Source organism: Neophocaena asiaeorientalis, unplaced genomic scaffold (assembly GCF_003031525.2).
Source record: "Neophocaena asiaeorientalis asiaeorientalis breed wild unplaced genomic scaffold, Neophocaena_asiaeorientalis_V1.1 scaffold59, whole genome shotgun sequence".
Lineage (NCBI taxonomy): Eukaryota > Metazoa > Chordata > Mammalia > Artiodactyla > Phocoenidae > Neophocaena > Neophocaena asiaeorientalis.
The window spans coordinates 10411272-10431259 of record NW_020174268.1 but is presented as its reverse complement, the minus strand read 5'-3'; the positions used below and the strand labels follow the sequence as shown (position 1 = coordinate 10431259).

Genomic DNA, 19988 nt, shown 5'->3' with positions numbered 1-19988 from the left:
AAGCTTTCCACTGATGTTCAAACATCAGTGGCAGACTCCACACTAAGTACCATTTGTTGGCTAGTCTGAGGGCACCGGAGCAGCCTGAAGATGTACCAGAATATCTTTTGAGTTGTTTTTGAATGTGCCAAACTTTTTAAAGATGATGAACACTCAGGGCCTTCATCTAGGCCCTGCATTTTCTTTCCCTTCTTTGTTCTATTATAGGAAAGATTTTTAGGAGATATTTTTTCTATCATGTTTTTAGCAGAGTCTGGTGTTTTTGTAATCCACTCAGAATAATTGAGAAAAGGACATCTTTCAAATTTTATTTCTTAGAACAGAAGTCATTTTTTTGCCTAAGTTACAGCACAGTCAAAACCTAAAAATAAAAATTGCCATTAGATAAATCAAAGTACTCCTTTCAATACAGTCACATTGACTAATAAAGCATGCATTCGCTTTATTCAGCTTTATCTTTCAAAACAAAGAATAATGAAACCAATCTGAAAATATAAAAGTAACACATGTTCATTGTCAAAAATTGACAGATTTAAAGAAATAAAAGTCACTTGTCCTGCCACGTGAAGATAACCACTGTTTACACTGAGAGGATGTCCCTGCAGTCATTTTTTTCTGTGTCTCTATTGACTTATTAGAGAGTTTACTATTTCCGTAATATCACCCTTGTTTTGTCTCTCGGTGTATATAGTAGCGTGTATCTGTTAATCCCAAACTCCAAACTCCCCACCTTTCCTCTTTGGTAACCATAAGGTTTATTCCACTGTAAAACTTTCCCACTCCTCTGCCTGCCTTTGGGTCTCAGCCAAATACAAGTGATGGTGGCTGGATAAACAGCCTTTGCTTGTTTCATCCCACTGCCTGGTCCTTGTATATTTCCACAGGATCCTGCTCTGAGTAAAAACCAAAGTCCTGCCAGTGGTCCTGAAAGCTCCGTGCGATCCACTCACCCCCACTCATTGTCACTTCACCGGCCCATGTTCTGTCCTCTCCTCCTTGCCCAGTTTACTCAGACCATCAAACCACACTGGTGTCCTGGCCATTCCTTGCATATACCTGGCCTGAAGTATATACACTTGTTCATTCCCTTTGCCAGGAATTCTCTTCCCTAAATTACGCACATAGGGTATCTCATTACCACCTTGCCATCTCAGCTCAAATGTAACTCTATCACAGACACTTTCCTGTATAATACAGACCTGCCGTGGCGCATACCATGCCCCAGCCCTCCCTCCACCCTCCACCCCCTGCGCCCCCCTGCATCCCCGCCGGCACACTCCATCTTCTTCATATCATTTGTCACCTCCTGGCATACTATATATTTTCTTGAATATGTGTTTATTTTCTTCCTCCTCTCCACCCCCAACTAGAAAGAAAACTCCATAAGACCAGGGATTTTGTTTACCTCCATGGCTCCTGTGCCTGGTTCAGTGTCTGGCAAGAAGAAGTCACCCAATCAATGTTTGATAAATGAATAATTAGTTATTAAATCTTACATCCACAGATTTTTTAAATGGTGCCATTTTTTCAATTGCTGTATCAGTCAGAGTCCCAGGAGAAAAGAAATGGCACATTCAAAATTAGCAAATTTAAAATAATTTAATAACACGACTTTTGCAAAGATGAGGCCGAGAATTGGGAAACCACCAGGTTTAGTTAAATGCCCCAAGGCTTGTAAGAGCGGATACCATCACCACCTCTAAGCCTCGGGGGAAAGGGAAGGAGAAGTTAGCTGGACCAGTGAACGAGCTAGGGCAGCCAGTGGGCACGATGACCTTTACTTGGTGGGGTACAGCCAGCTCTGGAACCTTGAGGGGAGCCAGGGGGACGAATGCTGACCCCACGTTGCTCTCACCCTCCAAGTCCTGCCTGTGCTGTCAGCCAGAGACAGAGCACAAGGGAAACCTTTGATGTGGTTCTCATTAGTCAGCCCCTGGAGCACAGGGCAGGGTGGAGAGGGGTGGAACGTGGACCTTGACGGCCAGCGTCCACTATTCCAGCGTCTTTTATAATCATCCAAAGCAGTGTGGCTTACTGTTGTAAAAATAATCATGAAGCATTTTCCGTGTGTGTGTGGGACTTTCAGTGAAGCAGACTCCCAGGCAACTTCCAAAGTATCTATTTGAGGGTTATCATGTCAAACTGTTGAACTAAACGTTCTCTTGAACTAAATGTAGTTTTGCATTGAACCACGGTTTCCAACAATTTAATTATGCCATTTTTATTATTTAGTGTACCTTTGCGCTACCTTAAAAATGAATCAGTGAGACTCATAGTATTATATAAGTATAATGTACACTCTGTGCTATTGTCACTCCTCTAGAGGAGGAGGGAAACCACAGATGTGTCCCTTACAGTGATACATAGATTTCTAAATTCTAAAGGGACTGCTGTTTAAAACACAATAAACAGACAAAAACACCGTGTCAAACAATGCATTATTATACTTTTATTTTTTTTAGATTCCATATGTATGCGTTAGCATATGGTATTTGTTTTTCTTTTTCTGACTTACTTCACTCTGTATGACAGTCTCTAGGTCCATCCACCTCACTACAAATAACTCAATTTCGTTTCTTTTTATGGCTGAGTAATAATCCATTGTATGTACTTTTAATCATTAATCATTCAAAAGGAACACGTTTGGGGTAAAAAAAAAAAAATAGAGTGGACATTACAAGATCTGAGTTGTAATCCTGACTCGACCAGTAAGAGTCCTTGACAAATAATTTCAACTCTGTGGGTCCATGTTTCCTCATCAAAGTAAGCGGTGAGACAAGATGACTTCTGAGGCCTCTTCTAAGTCTAAAAGTCAACTACTCCAACAGAAGGTGGAGATCTTTCCCGAGAGAACAAAGTTGGATTTAAAGGAAGTGTGTCAGCAGCACTTATTAATTGAGAAAAAAAAAAAAAGCAATTACTGGAGATAAAAGCAATGCTGGGTCTTATTTCTAGGTTAAGAATTCACTAGCCCGGAGCCTACACACTCTATACCTGCTTCTTCTCCCCTGTCTTCCCTCCTTCCCCTCACACTGCGCTATTCTAAAAGAATATGCCAGGGGAAATGATCAATCATGAGAGCAATTAATTTGCACAGGATTATGTCATATGTAAGACGCTCAGACAAAAACAATTGTGTTTTCTCCTTAGAATCAACTGTGTTCATCCCCCAGTCTGAATACTCCATCGAGGAGGACATTGGTGAACTTCTCATTCCCATCAGGAGAAGTGGAGATGTGAGCCGGGAGTTGATGGTGATCTGTTACACGCGGCAAGGTAGCTCGATTTGCGAGTGAACTAAAATGTCCCCGCGAAGATATAAATAAGCCTCTTTAACATGCTGGAGGCATAACATTATACCACGAAGGTTATACTTTACTAGTCCAGTTTTCAAATAGGAAAAAAGTTTCCAGGCGGACGTCTTCCTTCACTGTGGCACCTTTGAGGATCTGGAAGGACTCTGCTGCTTATTGGAAACATTTCTGATTCATTTGGTTGCTTTAATACTCAAGGCCTTTGGGGTTGTAAGAAGTTGAAGCTCCCCTCTCCCGCTCAAGCCTGCTCAAGTAGAAGGGGGTTATTGTTAAAAACAACAACAACAAAAGAGGCAAAGAAATGCATACCCAAGGAAAAGAAACTAATTTCAAACTGGTCTGAAACTCGTAGCGACCAAATTTCAAAACATTTGTTTTGCTCATTGAGTAGGCTCCCTCCAAAAGGTGATTTTATGCAGTACAAAATTAAAGTTAATACATAATACTCATTAATATACTGAATGCCTTTCTAGGAAACAGGTAGACTTTTCTAAGAATGTAAAAGAAAAGGTCATAAATGCAGTTGACACTGCAGACTTCCATTAAAATTTTCATTAACGTATGTGAGTTGAAAGGCAGTAAAGAATCGCGGTCAAAATGCAAATTTCAGGATCAAACTTGAGCTCTGGGTCCCAGAACAAGCGGTTGGACTTCTGTAAACCTCAGTTACCAAACGTGTAAAGCCCAGTAGGGTGGTTAAGAGGATTACGGAAGCAATGCATGTAGAGCGCTTGGCACTTTGCCTGCACACAGTAAGCATTTAAATGCTAAACTACTATTCTGTATTATTGTGTTGTTTTAAAAGACCACTGGCAGGAAGCAGAGGAGAAAACCCTTGAAATGTACTATTTGTCAGATGTTGGAGACCATTATAAAGGTGACCCATGATGCTAGCACAGTATGGAGGAGTTACTGCAGTTTCCAGGGGTGTTCATAGATATGATGGACCATGAAAATGCTGCATATGAAAAGAATCGTTTCTGGAGGTACCCTTGTAGTATGTTCTACATAAACCCCTTTCGGATTCTCTCTGTTTCCAGGAACGGCAAGAGGAACTGTGCCAACATCAGTGCTGTCCTATTCTGATTACATATCCCGGCCCGAGGACCACACCAGTGTTATCCGCTTTGACAAAGACGAGCGGGAAAAAATGTGCCGGGTCGTTATAATTGACGACTCCTTGTATGAGGAGAAGGAAACATTCCACGTTCTCCTGAGCATGCCGATGGGTGGGAGAATTGGATCAGAGTTCCCAGGGGCTCAGGTTACAATCGTCCCTGACAAAGACGATGGTAAGTACTAATTTACCCAAAACTTATTCCTCCTACCAGGCGCACCAACGTCAGGCACAACCTTCTAAACAGAAAGACGAGAGTGCAAAAGAATTTTCACATGCACATTTATCTTATGCTTGATTTTATAGTGCGATTAAGATTCTAAGTTGGCTGCATCAATCAGTTTGTCTTTCATGATTTAGTGTTTTCAAAGAGCAAAGTCACACCTATGTGTTTTCACCTGTGTACAGTTTCTTTTACAACACCATTTATCATTAGGTGATTAAACTTTAAAAATTTCCTGGTGAAGAATTGAAGCAATTTTAATAGACAATTTATCTTTTTGTTTGTTTGTTTTGCTTTGATTGCAAAAGCTTTTGTAACTTTAATCTCCGTGTTTGAACTCGTTTAACAAAGAAACCCATCAGACGAGGCTATTAAATGACAGAGGAAGGTAATATATGGAAAATTGAGTCCAACAGGCTTCCCAAAAGGGAGAGGGTTTATCCTAGACTACTCTTCCTGAGGGAAACCTAATTCCCATAAAATAATCCCTCTTTCTGAGCAGAAAAAGGAGCAAAAGGGTCTTAATCATCACAGTTCAAAAAAACAGTTTGTGCTTTCTTGTGAGAAAAGAGAACAAGAGGAAAGACTGTGAGTCATCTTGTAATGAAAGTGAGAGCGGTAAACTGAGAGATAGGACCCCAGGACTTGAATATTTTTCTGTCCATCTTGAATTTTCCTCATGGTAGATAAAAAGAGGAGCAAACTCGGCGGATGAATCTTTTGGTTCACAAACTGGAGGAGAGTCAGAAGACTGTCATTCGAAATAATCTGAAAACTCAGGAAGTTAAAAATTACCTACCCGGGAAGTGCTTTGATGATTGTGATAGTTAAGTTAAAAAGGCTTTAACGTGTCTTGTGAGCTTATACTCTGTTCCAAGCCCAGCGCTGGGTCCTTTGTACGTTATGCTCCGAACAATCCTGTGAAATATATAATAATGTCTGTTTTTTACTGAGAAGTAATGAAAATTAGAAATGATTTTATCAAGAAGGATTTGAAGAAAGTCTTACTTCTACTTTAAACTTAGATAATGTCCGGTAGCTTTAGTTGACTAGTTTAATAGGAAATTCTATTTTGTATTTAAATATACAGAAATTTTATTTTAAATTCAGTTGATCTCAGAGAAGAAGCCAATATTTTGAATGTCAGCCAGAACATAATTAATAGCCCACCCTGAACACCTATCTGCTATCTAGATATCTCTGTTTTTATTAATATAGATAGAAAGATATAGAGCTTTAATTTTAAAATAGAAAATACATTTAGTGATTGGTTCAGTTTGCAAAAAATTTTTTCCATATGGATTGTTACAAGATGCACATGGGAAAAAAATAAAGGTTCAGAAAGAAACTATTATTTATTAAGTGCCAGGCATTTTCACTTGTGCATTGCTAGATCTTTTCAAGAGTAAAGGGTGATGTCATATTTTTACATATGGCAAGGCTGAGAGAGGCCAAGTGATTGACTTGAATTTACAAAGCCAGCATGTGGCAAAGTTAGTATTATCGGAGCCCCATATATGACCTTTCCATACTGTCACTCTGCCTCTAGAACAAGTGCCTAGTGGTGACAAGTTTGTGGAACCATAGGTACAGTATCTACTACTACATAATGTTTGTTAAATGTTTTATTAGCATCAGTGTTTCATTTGAGCACTACAGTTCCCTGGTGTTGACAGCTAAAGGGGTATTAGGAGTGGGGTAGCCAAAGCTCTTAGAAGCTTTTCACCCCAGAAGAGGACTGGGGAATTTGGATGCCACAGGCTTTGACTTTAAGGCATTAGAGTACCATGCAAACACTGGACCAGGAGTTTGTCAGGAATGTTACCAGCAATCACCCAGCCCCCGTTTAATAGAGCAGAAGTCCTGTGTATACCTCTCTGTTTTCTCCCATTTGTCCTTTCCCTTCCACTTCTAACTTTTAATTTTATTTTTTAATCACTCAGGTCCCACTAACGTCTTACCTTGTGGGAAGCACCACAAGTTTTCTAAGGATAAAATAAAACAAAGCAAATAAATAATCCCTACCCTCAGAGAGCTTTCACCGTAATGAAGGGAACAAGGCAAAGGTACACTGAACAGACTCACAAACATAAAACTTCACCAGAAAGTACACGATTAACTATAAGCAGATACAGTGGTATCCTCTACTTTAAATAAATTCACAACGTAAAATTTTAACTTAATAAAGTACAGCACAAATTTAGCTTTGGAAGAAGGAACTTGCCACTTTAAAGATCCCCTAGTGGAGTAAATCAAGAGATGGAATCTCTGGATAGTGTCACATTGCAGTTTAGTAAATATTTGTTCCTTTCTTCAGCACATAGTTTTTAAGAATCAAAAATTCACTCATTCATACATCTATTCATTAAAAATATGAGTGAAGCACCTCTGTACTCACATATTAGTACAGTAGCAACAAGGGGACACGAGCTCTGAACTCATGGACTTTTCAGACTCGGGGGGGTACACAGATAAGTGAACAGGCAAGCATAAAATAAATGTAATAAGTGCTCTGCGGAGGAAGGAGCATCTTTCTCTTTCAGGAAGAGCTTCTTTGAAAACATGATTTCTTAGCTGAAATTTGAGGACAATATCTGAGTAACCCGGCAAAGAGAGAAGGGAAGTGTGTTCACAAGTGCAAAGGCTGAACGCGTGTGATGCTTTCAGGGAACTGAAAGCTCGGATATAGCACAAATCTACAGCTCAAAGGAGTGAATAACAAAGAAGAATTTGGCTGGGCAAGGAGTTAATCTGATAGGATTGGGTAGCCATGTAAAGAAGTTGTGTTTTATTATTGAAATAGAAATCAGAAACTCTGACAGGTTATAAGGAGAGTGACAAAATCAGATTTGCATTTTTGAGATATTACTCTGTCGTGGCTAAAATACAGAGACTAGATTGAACTGCTCTGAAGGCTGTTGGAGAAATATGGGTGCTAGGTGATGGCGGCTTGAACAGGGTGGTTGTATGAGGATGAAGAGACCAGGGAGCATGGCCATGACGTGGGAATTGACTGGACGTGAAAGGCTAGAGGACAGGAAAGTCCAAAGAATGGTATCTTCGTTTCCAGCAGGGCAGTTGGGTTAAGCGTGGTGCAGTTCACTGAGACAGACAAAACAGGAGTAGAACTGGTGTAGGGACAAAACAATGAGTTCATTTAGGGCGTGTTAGTTTGAAAAGGCTGCATGACTTCAAAGTGCTGGATATGGAGTAGGCAAATGGAGATATAGGTCTGGAGATTAGGACAGAGTTATGCACTAGAGACATTAAATGACATGTTATCTCTATTGATAATAATAAAAGTCATACAAGATGGCTTATACAAGAGGATAAGATGGCTTCAGAGGCCATGCAAAAATGGCCCTCATATGACTTATGACATGGACAGATTTTACTTGATTTTCATATTTTTTTAAAAGGAGCACATTTCACGACTGTTAAGCAGAGATGGGAAAGAGTGAAGAGAAAGGTAGTTAATGTAAGGGTGTGACAATCCAGCAAAGAAAGTGCTAAAAAGAATCTAAGGATCAAACATGTTTCAGTGTCTAAGTGCTGTCAAACATTTTTAATCTGTAATGTCTAACATGCAGCAAGCCAGGACATTATCTTAATTCCTCTTGCTATTCCAAGCTTTGGGGGATTTTTTTTCAACATGCAACTATTTCACTTGTTTTTTAAATAATAGGAAAGATAAACCTAAAGCTTATTTTAGAGAAATTTGCTTTGTGATCATCTTTGTTGGAATACTTCATATCTTATGAGCTTTGGGGTCAACTTTTATTAATGTCTCTGAACCTCAGTTTCCAGGAGTAAAATGAAGAGTTTACCTGTATTACCTATATTTTACTAATTTTTCCTATATTTTTTCGTTTTAGAAGTTGAAATCTTACGATGTACATAGTTTATAAGCGAAAACAATACTGCTACACATAAAGTACTGTCTATGCAGACTTTCACCAGTTCATCATGGGAAGAAAGAATGCCCGGGTTAATGGGGAGAAAGTCAAATTTCATTCAGGTGCAATAATACAGTTGCTAACAGTTGTCACGTTTGAACACTTACTACGTACAAAGGACTTTACATGAATTATCTATCCAGTTAAATCTCAAAATAAGGTATCTTCTCCATTTGATTGATGGAAAAATTAGACTTACATAGGCTAAGAAAATTGCTTCATGTCACACAGATGCAAAGTGTTGGATATATGTCCTAAATTGAGGTCTATTTAAGATTTGATTTGCTTCTCCACTAGGCTATAATGAATCCTGAAATTCATCAAAGGGATTAAAATACGTCATACCTAATGACATAACTGAAGGGATACGATTGTCATAGAATCTAGAAAAGGAAAATCCAAATATAGGTCAACATTGGTCAAGGGAGGGGTGTTGTTTCTGAAGGTGGCCAATTGCTCAATCCCTAAAATTTTATGTAATTGGAGCAGGGAAAATACTTAAGCCTGCTACACAATCTGAGTGAAATATCCTGCATGACTTTCCAACCCCTTTTGCTCTGATTGCTGTCTCCGTTTCTGTGGTAATGGGCATACCAGATGACGAGTCCACCGACCAAATGTTCCCGGACTAAAAGGAAACACATCCTTTATAACTTTGTAACTCAAAGCAATCTGAATTTTTAAAAAAGGAATTGATTCTCCAAAGCTAGATTATTCCTCAGTGAACTTATAGGATACCATTTCTGTGGCTGCAGAGTGAAGGACCAACACCTGGACGGAAAGTCACTTTTCTTAGGCGCAGATGTTTGAAAATCTCAACTGGGACCAAAGGTTTTCTCTGTACTCTTTAATTATATGAGAGTAGAGCAGGGGCTCGAAGGACAGAAATATGTCCTGACTAAATCTGTATTACATCTTTAAGAAACCGCTAAACTCTTCACTGTGTTTGGAAGAGACTCACACGTGAACGACATGCTGACACAAGAACAGTGCTCTCACTTTGTGCAGATATCCTGAACGTCAGTGCCTTCAGTCCTCAGTACTTCCGTAAAGGTTACAATTTAATACTACAGCATGTGTTCCTTAGGAAGAGTAGCAAGTCAGTGCTAACAGTATTTCACTAATCTTTGCTGTCGGTCTTTGGTAGTTAATTAAGGAACACTTAAGCTGAACCCATTTTCAGCTTTTGTGTGCCCACCCGCAGGGGTTTTCACTAAAGTGGCTGCCTTCCTCGACCCCCCCCTAGAAAAATTACCGTGCTGGTAGGTATAAACCAGAGACATGTAAAAGGTAGCATAGCATGGTGAGCCCTATAGTAGATGTAGCTCAGTTCAGTGCCATTCCAAAGCTTCCAGACATCAGAAAAGCTTTCTCAGCAGCAGGAGTACCATAGAGAAGAAAGCATTCCTAGTGCCAGAAAAATACATCATGGTATGGTGTGTGGGTGAAATAGGTTTTATGCATTTGTACTGAGCTGAAAGGCTTGGTCACCATCCTTTTTATTCTTGAATACTATTATTTGCATTTGTGTAAACTCCAATTAAGAAACGCCAGGCCAGTCTTTGTAAGGAATGGCCAAACTCAGTTAAACTAACAACTTGACAAAACAAAGATACATTCTGCATTTGGTATGCTTGGGTTAGAAAAATATTAAAAAATCAAGAAATGGAAAAATGAGTTTCTGACTGCTCAGAATATGAATGCAATGAAGCCCTCAACAGACTATTTAATGTAGTTGATAATGCCAAGGATTCAGGGAAAGCTAATGGATGTTTAATGAGTGTCTGGTCTGTGGGGAGGCATTGCAAGAATTCGCTGAATAATAAAGATTATATCCATTTTTCCACATTGGAAGAATACTAGTTGAATGATGTAGATATTACACCCTTTGAAAACGAGCATAAGATAAAGGAAAACATATGAAATGTCTTGCATTTAAAAAATATTTAATCTCACATACCACACACAGAGCAAATATTTATTGTGCCCTTACTAAGTGTAACAGGTGGGGACTTTAAAGACACTTAAGACATAGGCCGGGATCTCAGAGAGCTTAAAATCTATTTGGGGAAAAAAAAACACCTAAGTACGTAAAAGGTTAAAGGAGAATAATTTATTTCGGTAATAATTTGAAACACCACAAAGCAGACAGAAGAAAGCAGTGTGATTAAAAGCAATGGTACGATCACTCTGTGAGTTAAGAGGAAGAACAGATAAAGGCTTTAACAGATGGAAAGGATTCAGGTGAATGGAGAATAAGGCAAAGTATTCCAAGATCGCATGCGTGAAAGCAGGAGGGAGAGAAAGACGTGGGAGCAGAGGGCAGTCCAACTTGGCCACATTGCCTTTTCTGAGAGAGGCTCATTGCCCAGCTTCCAGGATTAGGTGTTAGGAGATCTGGGCTGTGGATGCATTTTTGCTGCTTTCTAGTCAAGGAATCTTCACCAATCCACTTGTCTACTTGTACCTGTTTTCCTCATTTGAGTACATTATCACCTGAATTTCTTATTTTACAGAATCTTCATGAGGACCAAGTAGCATCTGTATGAGAGCACTTTAAAACCTAGCTCAACTAAAGAAAGGGTGGGAGGCATTGGCAGTTGACTCTGGAAAAATGGGTTGGAATTACACTGTGGATGCCATTGAATGAGATAAGAAGTTTTGACTTTACTTCGTAGGGAGCACCCAAAAGTTTCTGGACAAAAGAGTGCAGTAGGCTTCCCTGGTGGCGCAGTGGTTGAGAGTCCTGCCCGAAAAAAAAAAAAAAAAAAAAAAAGAGTGCAATAATCAGAGTGTTGTTTGGAGGTTATTAATTCAATAGCAGTGTAAGTGAACAGAATAGGAACCAAAAAGGGAAGTGGACCTGTAGGGTGAGGACATTGGGGCTGGAAAGGAAACAACCTACCGCTGAGAATAAAACCTGCTAAGACTTGGACCTCATGTAAGGAGGGAAATTTAAAAATATGTATCTAAAAACGTGTGTGCTTGACAGGTTCAAGGAATGGAGGAACCATTCGTTAACAGGAAGTTAAGAGAGAGAACCAGTCTAGGGAAAGGAAGCTGAGAGAAGCTGAGCAATTCTGTTCAAATATGCCGAGTTCAATAATGGAAGGTTATTAGAACGTATTTCTACTACATGTTAATGGGCAGGTTGTTCTAGCTGTTAGCTGCAAATAGTAATTAAGTGTCACTTGTTATGTTACAAGAAAATTGTGGAAACGTACAAAATGAAGTATATTATTGGAGTTGTCGGGTAACAAATGCACCTTTAGGCCTTTAAAACAAACGGGTTTTTAAAATAACTTAAAACTAAAATAGTGTGGTTTAGTTCCCTCATTCTGTACCTCCATTGGGTTAAACATAAACCATTTTATGATATAGAGTCACTTCACATCATTTTTTTTTTAATTGTAATGGTTTCAGGAGAGGGCTTTCGAAATGACAGGATTAATTCATTTTTAACAAACTCGTGAAGGGGAGAGGGCAGGAAGAAAAAGAGCATTGGTGAATGTGAATGAGTGAGTCATTCGCTGAATACGAATTGGAGGGGAGAGAGAAGGGAGACTTCCCAGGCTTGGCCTTGGGAGGACCCACAGGGTCCCAACCCCCAGTCCTCTCTTCTTAATTCTGGACCTGGCTGAACTCAGAGCCCAGCAGGCCAGCTGTTAATAGGAAACAGCTCCACGTGGGGCTTGGGTACAGGGACACAAATTAAAATAAAGGCAAGTAAGCAGGGGTCCGAGGCTGCTGGAGCGGGTTCATTAGCAGCGGGGTACCTGTTATGGTCACCGGCTCTAAAGGAACTTGCTGCTATGCTGTTGGGAGCTGATCTTTTTGAAGCTGTTGGTGCAGTATACGGCTCACAGCAGGAAAGGCGTTCAGAGCTTTGTTCTCTGCACACACACGAGCTTGGCAGGCAGCCACTTGAATCTCTGCTACCAGTCGCATGGAAACATTCACCGCTGTTACCAGAAAAGGCAAAGGCTCCAGAGTTCTTTGTGAGAACAGCTCACCGTTTTGTATAACTTACATTGAAGAATGACCTTACGGCTCACCAGAAAGTGAGCACAGGGAGCTGTGCCAGGACATAGGGACAGTTCACCCAGAAATAAGCTCTCAGATCCATGGAATGTAAACTTGCAGATATGTTGTCTGCTAGGGTAGTTCTAAGATATTAAGGTTACACTATTGAATAGAATCATACTGTTTGCAGTATTAAACTAACTCATGTCTCTATGTTTCAGGGCTCCATAGGTATCACATATGTCATGTAATGATAAGTATAATATATAGTTATTGTAACTATAACTATTATATTGTAACTATTATATGTGATAACAATAACAGGTGTGCTAAGCCTCTTACTTGAATGATTTCATTTAACACACAGACTATGAGCCTGGTTGTGTTATGCCTCAGTTCTATTGTCTTTGAGCGGTTAGGTAACCTGCTCAAGGTCAGACAGTTGAGAAGCATTTAGCCAGGCTGACCACAGAGTCCATGGCGCCAACCGCTGTGGGGCCCACTTCATACTGTACTGGCAGCAGGTATATTTAATAGATATTCTACACTGTATATTCTACACTGTGATACTCAAAAATAGCATGAGGCTTGCTAATAGAAATGAAACAAACTGTATCCTTTTCCGTGCGTGCAGACTTGAGGACCCTAGAATACTTAAAATGTTAGCAGTTATAGACGTAAGGCTAACTTATACATGAATTATTTTGGTTCACTTTTTACCAATTGTAACTCCTCCAGGATCATTAAGAGAACATGTGATGGAGTCTGGTAGTTCACCTGCACAAGGAAAAGCATTGCTTTTCCACATCATTTAGCAAGTTGTCCAGTGGAAGGGTTTCCCTTCTGAAGGACTGGGTTTGGGCTGTCTTGTCAAGTCCTCATGGATAAATGCTGTCTTGTGTTTGTTTTGTCTTCTTCATGGTAACACTATCTGCCTGATTCCCATCTTTTCCACATAGGTGGGTGTGGATAAATATTGCTGACGTATTATCACTCAAACCCTGGAAGCAGATCACTACACATGTTATAGGAACCGCAAGGTCTCAGTCACAGCTGAATTCCATGTTAGTGCTAAAAATCACATAAATCTGGGAAGCAACTTCTCAGATACTAGACTTCAGAGTTTGTAAGCTTAAAATTATTAAAAGAGATATTACAATCAAAAACAATAAAATTCATAAGAGACTGAATAATTAGAAAAGATCTCTTAGTAAATGTTATCAGTAGCATCGGAAATTCCAAATTATTCACCAGCAGCAGAGGTCTAGTGTATTCTTTTGTTGAAATTATAAAGCACAGAGTAAATGCCGATAAACCAAAACTGCGACTTGGCTGAAAGCAGAACACTTACGGTCTTGACCTGCATGCTCCGTGATGTAAAGAGAGGCAAAAGTCTGTGAAATACTACAGTGAAATCACAGAGGTCTGTGTATTTATTTAGTGAGCCCAGGCAATGCACTACGTACTGATGGTCTGTTGTTGAGAACATACACTTCATAAAAATCCATTACTAAATAGACAACAGCATCTCCTTTTATTGTATTAGAATGAAAAATTAAGAAAAACATTTTGGAATGTAGGTACTATTTTCTGACACTGTTGGTATGTCCGTTGGTCACTGTAGAAATGTGAAACTTGTTAGTTTGCTTCCCTGAGAAACTTGTCACCAACCGGAAATAGTTCTTCTCGAATTAGAGACCTTGAATGGGCGTCCCTGTTCTCTGTATATCTTACGTGCTCTGCACAGGTAGATGTTACCTTTCACGGGAGGCTGATAGGGTTTATGATCTCCCTAAGAAGCAGGTCTTCGTTCTTTCTTACTGAAGCAGACATTTGAATCTCTTTTTCTCTCCCTTTATTCCTAGTTTACAAGTCATATACATACCTTTTTTTTTTTTGTCATTGGCCTTAAATCTTCTTTTAATAGACATCAAGAAACTTGCTACTGACCTCAAGAGATACAAGATTACCCTGTGAAGTATACGGGTAATATCATTTGATAAAACCAGTGGACTACTTCATGCTACAGATAATCACAATAATTATGTTAGGATTATAAGATGTAGCTAAAACTAAAACCACCTCTTTTCTTTAGGCCATTTGAAACAATTTGAAGCACTTAAAATTAGGGATAAAACTTTCCCTTCACACTTCTAGAGACATAAAGCATCGCTGCATCCTTTCTCTAAGACACAGGTTGGGCTGCCCTGGTGGCACAGTGGTTGAGAGTCCGCCTGCCGATGCAGGGGACACGGGTTCGTGCCCCGGTCCGGGAAGATCCCACGTGCCGCGGAGCGGCTGGGCCCGTGAGCCATGGCCGCTGAGCCTGCGCGTCCGGAGCCTGTGCTCCGCAGCGGGAGAGGCCACAACAGTGAGAGGCCCGCGTACCGCAAAAAAAAAAAAAAAAAAAAGGACACAGGTCTTCATTCTGCCGTAGTGAGACAGACAATTGAAATAATGTATATTCAGACATTTATTTATTTAAAATGTTTGCTGAGCATCTCTAATGCACCAGATGCTGTGCCAGGGGAAAAGAGATGAAGGATTTGTCCTGCCCTCACTCCTTATGTATATACGTCAGCACTGTATAGCACCTAGTAGCCCCCCTTCTGAGTAGTGGGCATCCCCCAAGCCACCAAGGACACTGTGATGAACAAGACAGGCCCAATCCATAGAGGATTCCAGCAAGGAAATAGGCAAACAGATACAAAAATGGCAGCTGATCAAACCAGGCTCCACGTGCAATGGGTGCTTTCAAAGGGGCATCCAGTGGGACCAGAGGTTCTGGGAAAGCCACACAAAGAATCAAAAAGACTGAGTCACGGCATTTGGCAGCCCAGAAATTGATGTGCATTGTCACATGTCCCCTCGGGCTGTGACAGCAGTCACTGAGTTAAACACAGTCCTGGGAAAAGAAATTAAATGGTTGGTAGAACTTTATTAGCCAGCGCTTAATAATAAAAGAGTCAGGAAAGTCAGAACATTGACATTGTAAGAGAGAAATAGCTTTCTCTTTACACTTCATAGGGCTGAAATGTATCTCAGCTTCAATTTCCCTGAGGGTGTTTCACAAACAATCTGTTTCACTGTCTCAGGAAGGATGCCACAAAGCTGAAATTCTGGTCAAAATGCCAACAAGAAGCTCATTCTTCTTTTTGTTGTTGTTCAAGAATCACACTTCTTCAAAGGGATAATTTTCAGGACCACACTCACTGCCAGGGAAAGCTTTAAAAAGCCAAACCCATAGGGTCCTTCACAATCTCAGCGCTGCAAGGTGATCCTCTAAGTACAAAATAAAATTATAAATAGTACAGATGCTGCTTTTACACTTGTGAATCTGTGGTGCATGGTCTGCAGCTCAGTAAACTGGTAAAATACTGTCTACACTACACAACACGGTTGAAAGAAGTACAGAGATTTATACCCACTTTCCAGGGGATTGTTATCCTCCCAGTGAATCAAGCTTGCACGTCTTAACTGACATTGGTCCAGAATACATATTTTGAAGTTTTTTAAAATGTCAGTACATCTTTTTTTTTTTTTTTTTTTTTGCGGTACGCGGGCCTCTCACTGTTGTGACCTCTCCCGTTGCGGAGCACAGGCTCCGGACGCGCAGGCTCAGCGGCCATGGCTCACGGGCCCAGCTGCTCCGCGGCATGTGGGATCTTCCCGGACTGGGGCACGAACCTGCGTCCCCTGCATCGGCAGGTGGACTCTCAACCACTGGTCGGTACATCTTAATAGCCCTATGTACTAACCTACTTCAGGATACTGAGAGGACAAATAAACTGTTAGCAGGAGATGTTTGATTAATTCTCTGAGGACAACTTCATTACCTCGTTCAAAACATGATATCCCGTGACATTTCTGTGAATAGGGAAACTCCATTAAACCCTTGTGTTATAATTATGGGAGACCCAATAATTAAGTTATGTATGGAATTCATTTCTTTTCTTCTTTTTCTTTTGAAACAGTGAAAGTAATGTAGGCATACAAGTAACCATGGCCCTAGTGCCTTAACTTCTGAAAGAAATCAAAGCAAATCAAAGAAAAAAATAAAGAGCAGCAGTAGTCCTTGCTCTAACCTGGTTTTCCTCCTGTATTCTTTTTTTTCTTCTTCTTCTTTTTATTTTTGGCTGTGTTGGGTCTTGGTTGCTGTGTGCGGGCTTTCTCCAGTTGCGGTGAACGGGGCCTACTCTTTGTTGTGGTACGCGGGATTCTCATCGCGGTGGCTTCTCTTGTTGCAGAGCACGGGCTCTAGGTACACGGGCTTCAGTAGTTGTGGCTCGCGGGCTCTAGAGCGCAGGCTCAGTAGTTGCGGCGCACGGGCTTAGTTGCTCCGCGGCATGTGGGATCTTCTCGAACCCGTGTCCCCTGCACTGGCAGGCAGATTCTTAACCACTGTGCCACCAAGGAAGCCCTCCTCCTGTATTCTTAATCTTGGTGACTAGTTCTCCCATGACTAGACTCCTGTCTCCCACTCCCTACCCCAAATCCTTGACTCTGTCTCCTTTATATCTCTGAATGTTGTATGCTTACTATCTTCGCCCATCTGAACTGCTACCACATCGTGCAAGCCAGCCTCATACCTGGCCTAGATTTCTGCAGTTGCTAACTAGTTTCTCTTCTTCCAGTTTGCCCACCCCACCCAACATGCATCCATCCTCCAGACCTTTTAAATGCATATTTTATCACATCAGCCCCCTTCTTAAAACTGAGCCCACCTCTCATGTGATAACTTCTGTGACGAGGTTCCAGCGCCATAGCGTACCACACATGACGTGGATAATTGCCTTCTGTTTTCCCCATTCTCCCCATCTCCTCACCCGGAGTAGCATACCAACCACTCCAAATTCTCTGCAGTCCCCAAATACGTGAGGCTGTCCATTCATTGTCTGCTCTAGCTTCATGCCGCCCTTTCTGCTTGGAAAGTCCCCCCACTCCATCTTCTCATATTTCACCTGGCTAACTCATATGAAGGTCCCCAAATGCAGCTGCTGATAATAATAACAGGGCTTCCCTGGTGGCGCAGTGGTTGAGAGTCCGCCTGCCGATGCAGGGGACGCGGGTTCGTGCCCCGGTCCTGCGCGTCCGGAGCCTGTGCTCCGCAACGGGAGAGGTCACAACGATGAGAGGCCCGCGTACCGCAAAATAATTAATAATAATAATAATAATAACAGCTTACCCCAACTGGGCACTTACTATGTGCAGGTAATGTGCTAAGCAACTTATGGCCACCTTCTTATTTTGTCTTTTAGAAGAAAACACCCATGGGGACTTCCCTGGTGGTCCAGTGGTTAAGACTCTGTGCTTCCAATGCAGGGGGCGCAGGTTCTATCCCTGGTCAGGGAACTAAGATCCCACATGCCACGTAGCACAGCCAAAATATTTTTTAAAATAAAAGAAAAAAATAGAGGGGTGGGATAGGGAGGGTGGGAGGGAGATGCAAGAGGGAGGAGATATGGGGATATATGTATATGTATAGCTGATTCACTTTGTTATAAAGCAGAAACTAACACACTATTGTAAAGCAATTATACTTCAATAAAGATGTTAAAAAAAAAAGAAGGAAAAAGAAAATAGATTCATAAATAAATAAAACACTCACAATTAAAGAACAGGGGAGAAGGAAGAGAAATGAGAGAAGAAACCAGGAGAGAGTGGTATTATAGAGGGAAAAGGATAAAGACATTCAAAGGATTCAAAAGGATAAAGACTAGGCTTTTCTCTAGTTGCGGCGAGCGGCGGCTAGTTGTGGCTCACGGACTTTAGAGCACAGGCTCAGTAGTTGTGGCACATGGGCTTAGTTGCTCCGCGGCATGTGGGATCTTCCCAGACCAGGGCTCGAACCCGTGTCCCCTGCATTGGCAGGCAGATTCTTAACCACTGAGCCACAAGGGAAGTCCCTGAGCTACCTTTTAACCACTTAGTTCACACAACTCAGTCCTAACTCAGGGCTGCTCCTTTTATCCCAGGAGGTTATATGGCTCTATTGTTTTTAATTTCACTTTTTAAAAATATTAGACAGATTTCATCCTCTATAAATGAAAACAAAACACAAATCTAAAGGATTAAACACGATGTTTTCTTAGGACCCATGTATATTACTGAGTACATTTTATCTGAATATGAGAAGTCACATGAAAATCATAATGCCTACACTTCTATCATCTGGGTTTATGGTTTCTCTTTAATGTGCAAACCATTTATGAGAAAGAATGGTTTTTTAACTCTTATTTTTCCTTGAGAGGAAGCAACTCTTTTCATTAAAAAATAAAGACAGCATAGATAAAATGTTGAATGAGAGAAATAGCTGCAAGCTAGTATCATCATCCACGAGAAAACCACCAATCCGAGAAGACCAGGAAGAAAGTGCACAGACCCGAAAGCTTCGTGATCTGACTTCGCACAGCTGAACTGGGTTTCGTCCATTTGCAGACCAGGAATCCAAGAACCATTCCTCTGTCGATGGACATTGAGGTTGCTTCCACGTCCTGACTGTTGTAAATAGTGCTGCTGTGAACCTCGGGGTGCATGAATAGGAGGGAAGTCCCAAAGGGAGGGGATATCTGTATGTGTATGGCTGATTCATTTTGCTGTGCAGCGGGGAGGCTAACACAACATGGTAAAGCAACCATACTCCAATAAAAATTAAAAAAAAAAAAGAAATCCAAGAACCAAAGAGGTTGACTTCCCTAATGTCAGGCATTTCAGAAGAGACTGAAAGGGGACTTGCACTCATGGCTTGTAACAGTTTCCTGTGTTTTTTCCCCATCACACTGCAAGAGGATGGAAGACTCCCGGGACCATTTTTCAGGTTCTAACTAAGAAGCAATGGAGCAGAGTCGGCCACTGCTACTGAGTAATACTCACAAGGAAGAACAGAGAAGGAGGATTCTTGCAAAAAAGGAGCACATCCCCTCAGCTGGAAGTGGAGCAGCTTCGGCTATTTATTTTGGAGTCCCTTCCTTCGCCGCCTGCAGACATGTTTCAGGTGTCGGTTATTGAACAGTCTGTGGTCAAGGTTATTTATTTTTTGAGTATCAACCACATGCTTTTATTCCTGAGACCTCACACAGGTTGTGTTTGACACCGTGTTGGCCGCAATCTTTCTTCGTTCAGCTGCTGGGATTCCCACATAAATCACCCCGATGTCAAAGTCTCTGCAGACTCCGAAATTTTATGAAATTCACTTTTAGTCCGCAGGAATAAAAATATACATGCATGCCTTCTGATGGGTGATTTGGGGAGCAGTAACAATTTTAAATGAATGGAGAATTTAAGAATAAGGTGGTATCTTAATTTTCTTTTTTTTTTTTTTTTTTTTTTTTGGAACGGGGGCCCTCCCCCCCCGG

The 19988-nt window shown here is 41.0% G+C and overlaps 1 protein-coding gene across 1 annotated transcript in view; it reads left to right on the top strand.

Annotated features, from left to right (window-relative positions):
- FREM2 (FRAS1 related extracellular matrix 2) overlaps positions 1–19988 on the top strand; it is a 149199-nt gene that overhangs the window by 78847 nt on the left and 50364 nt on the right. The window contains exons 5-6 of the mRNA XM_024755446.1: positions 3151–3276; positions 4355–4606. Coding sequence (XP_024611214.1) covers positions 3151–3276; positions 4355–4606 — 378 coding nt within the window. The remainder of the gene's footprint in view (positions 1–3150; positions 3277–4354; positions 4607–19988) is intronic.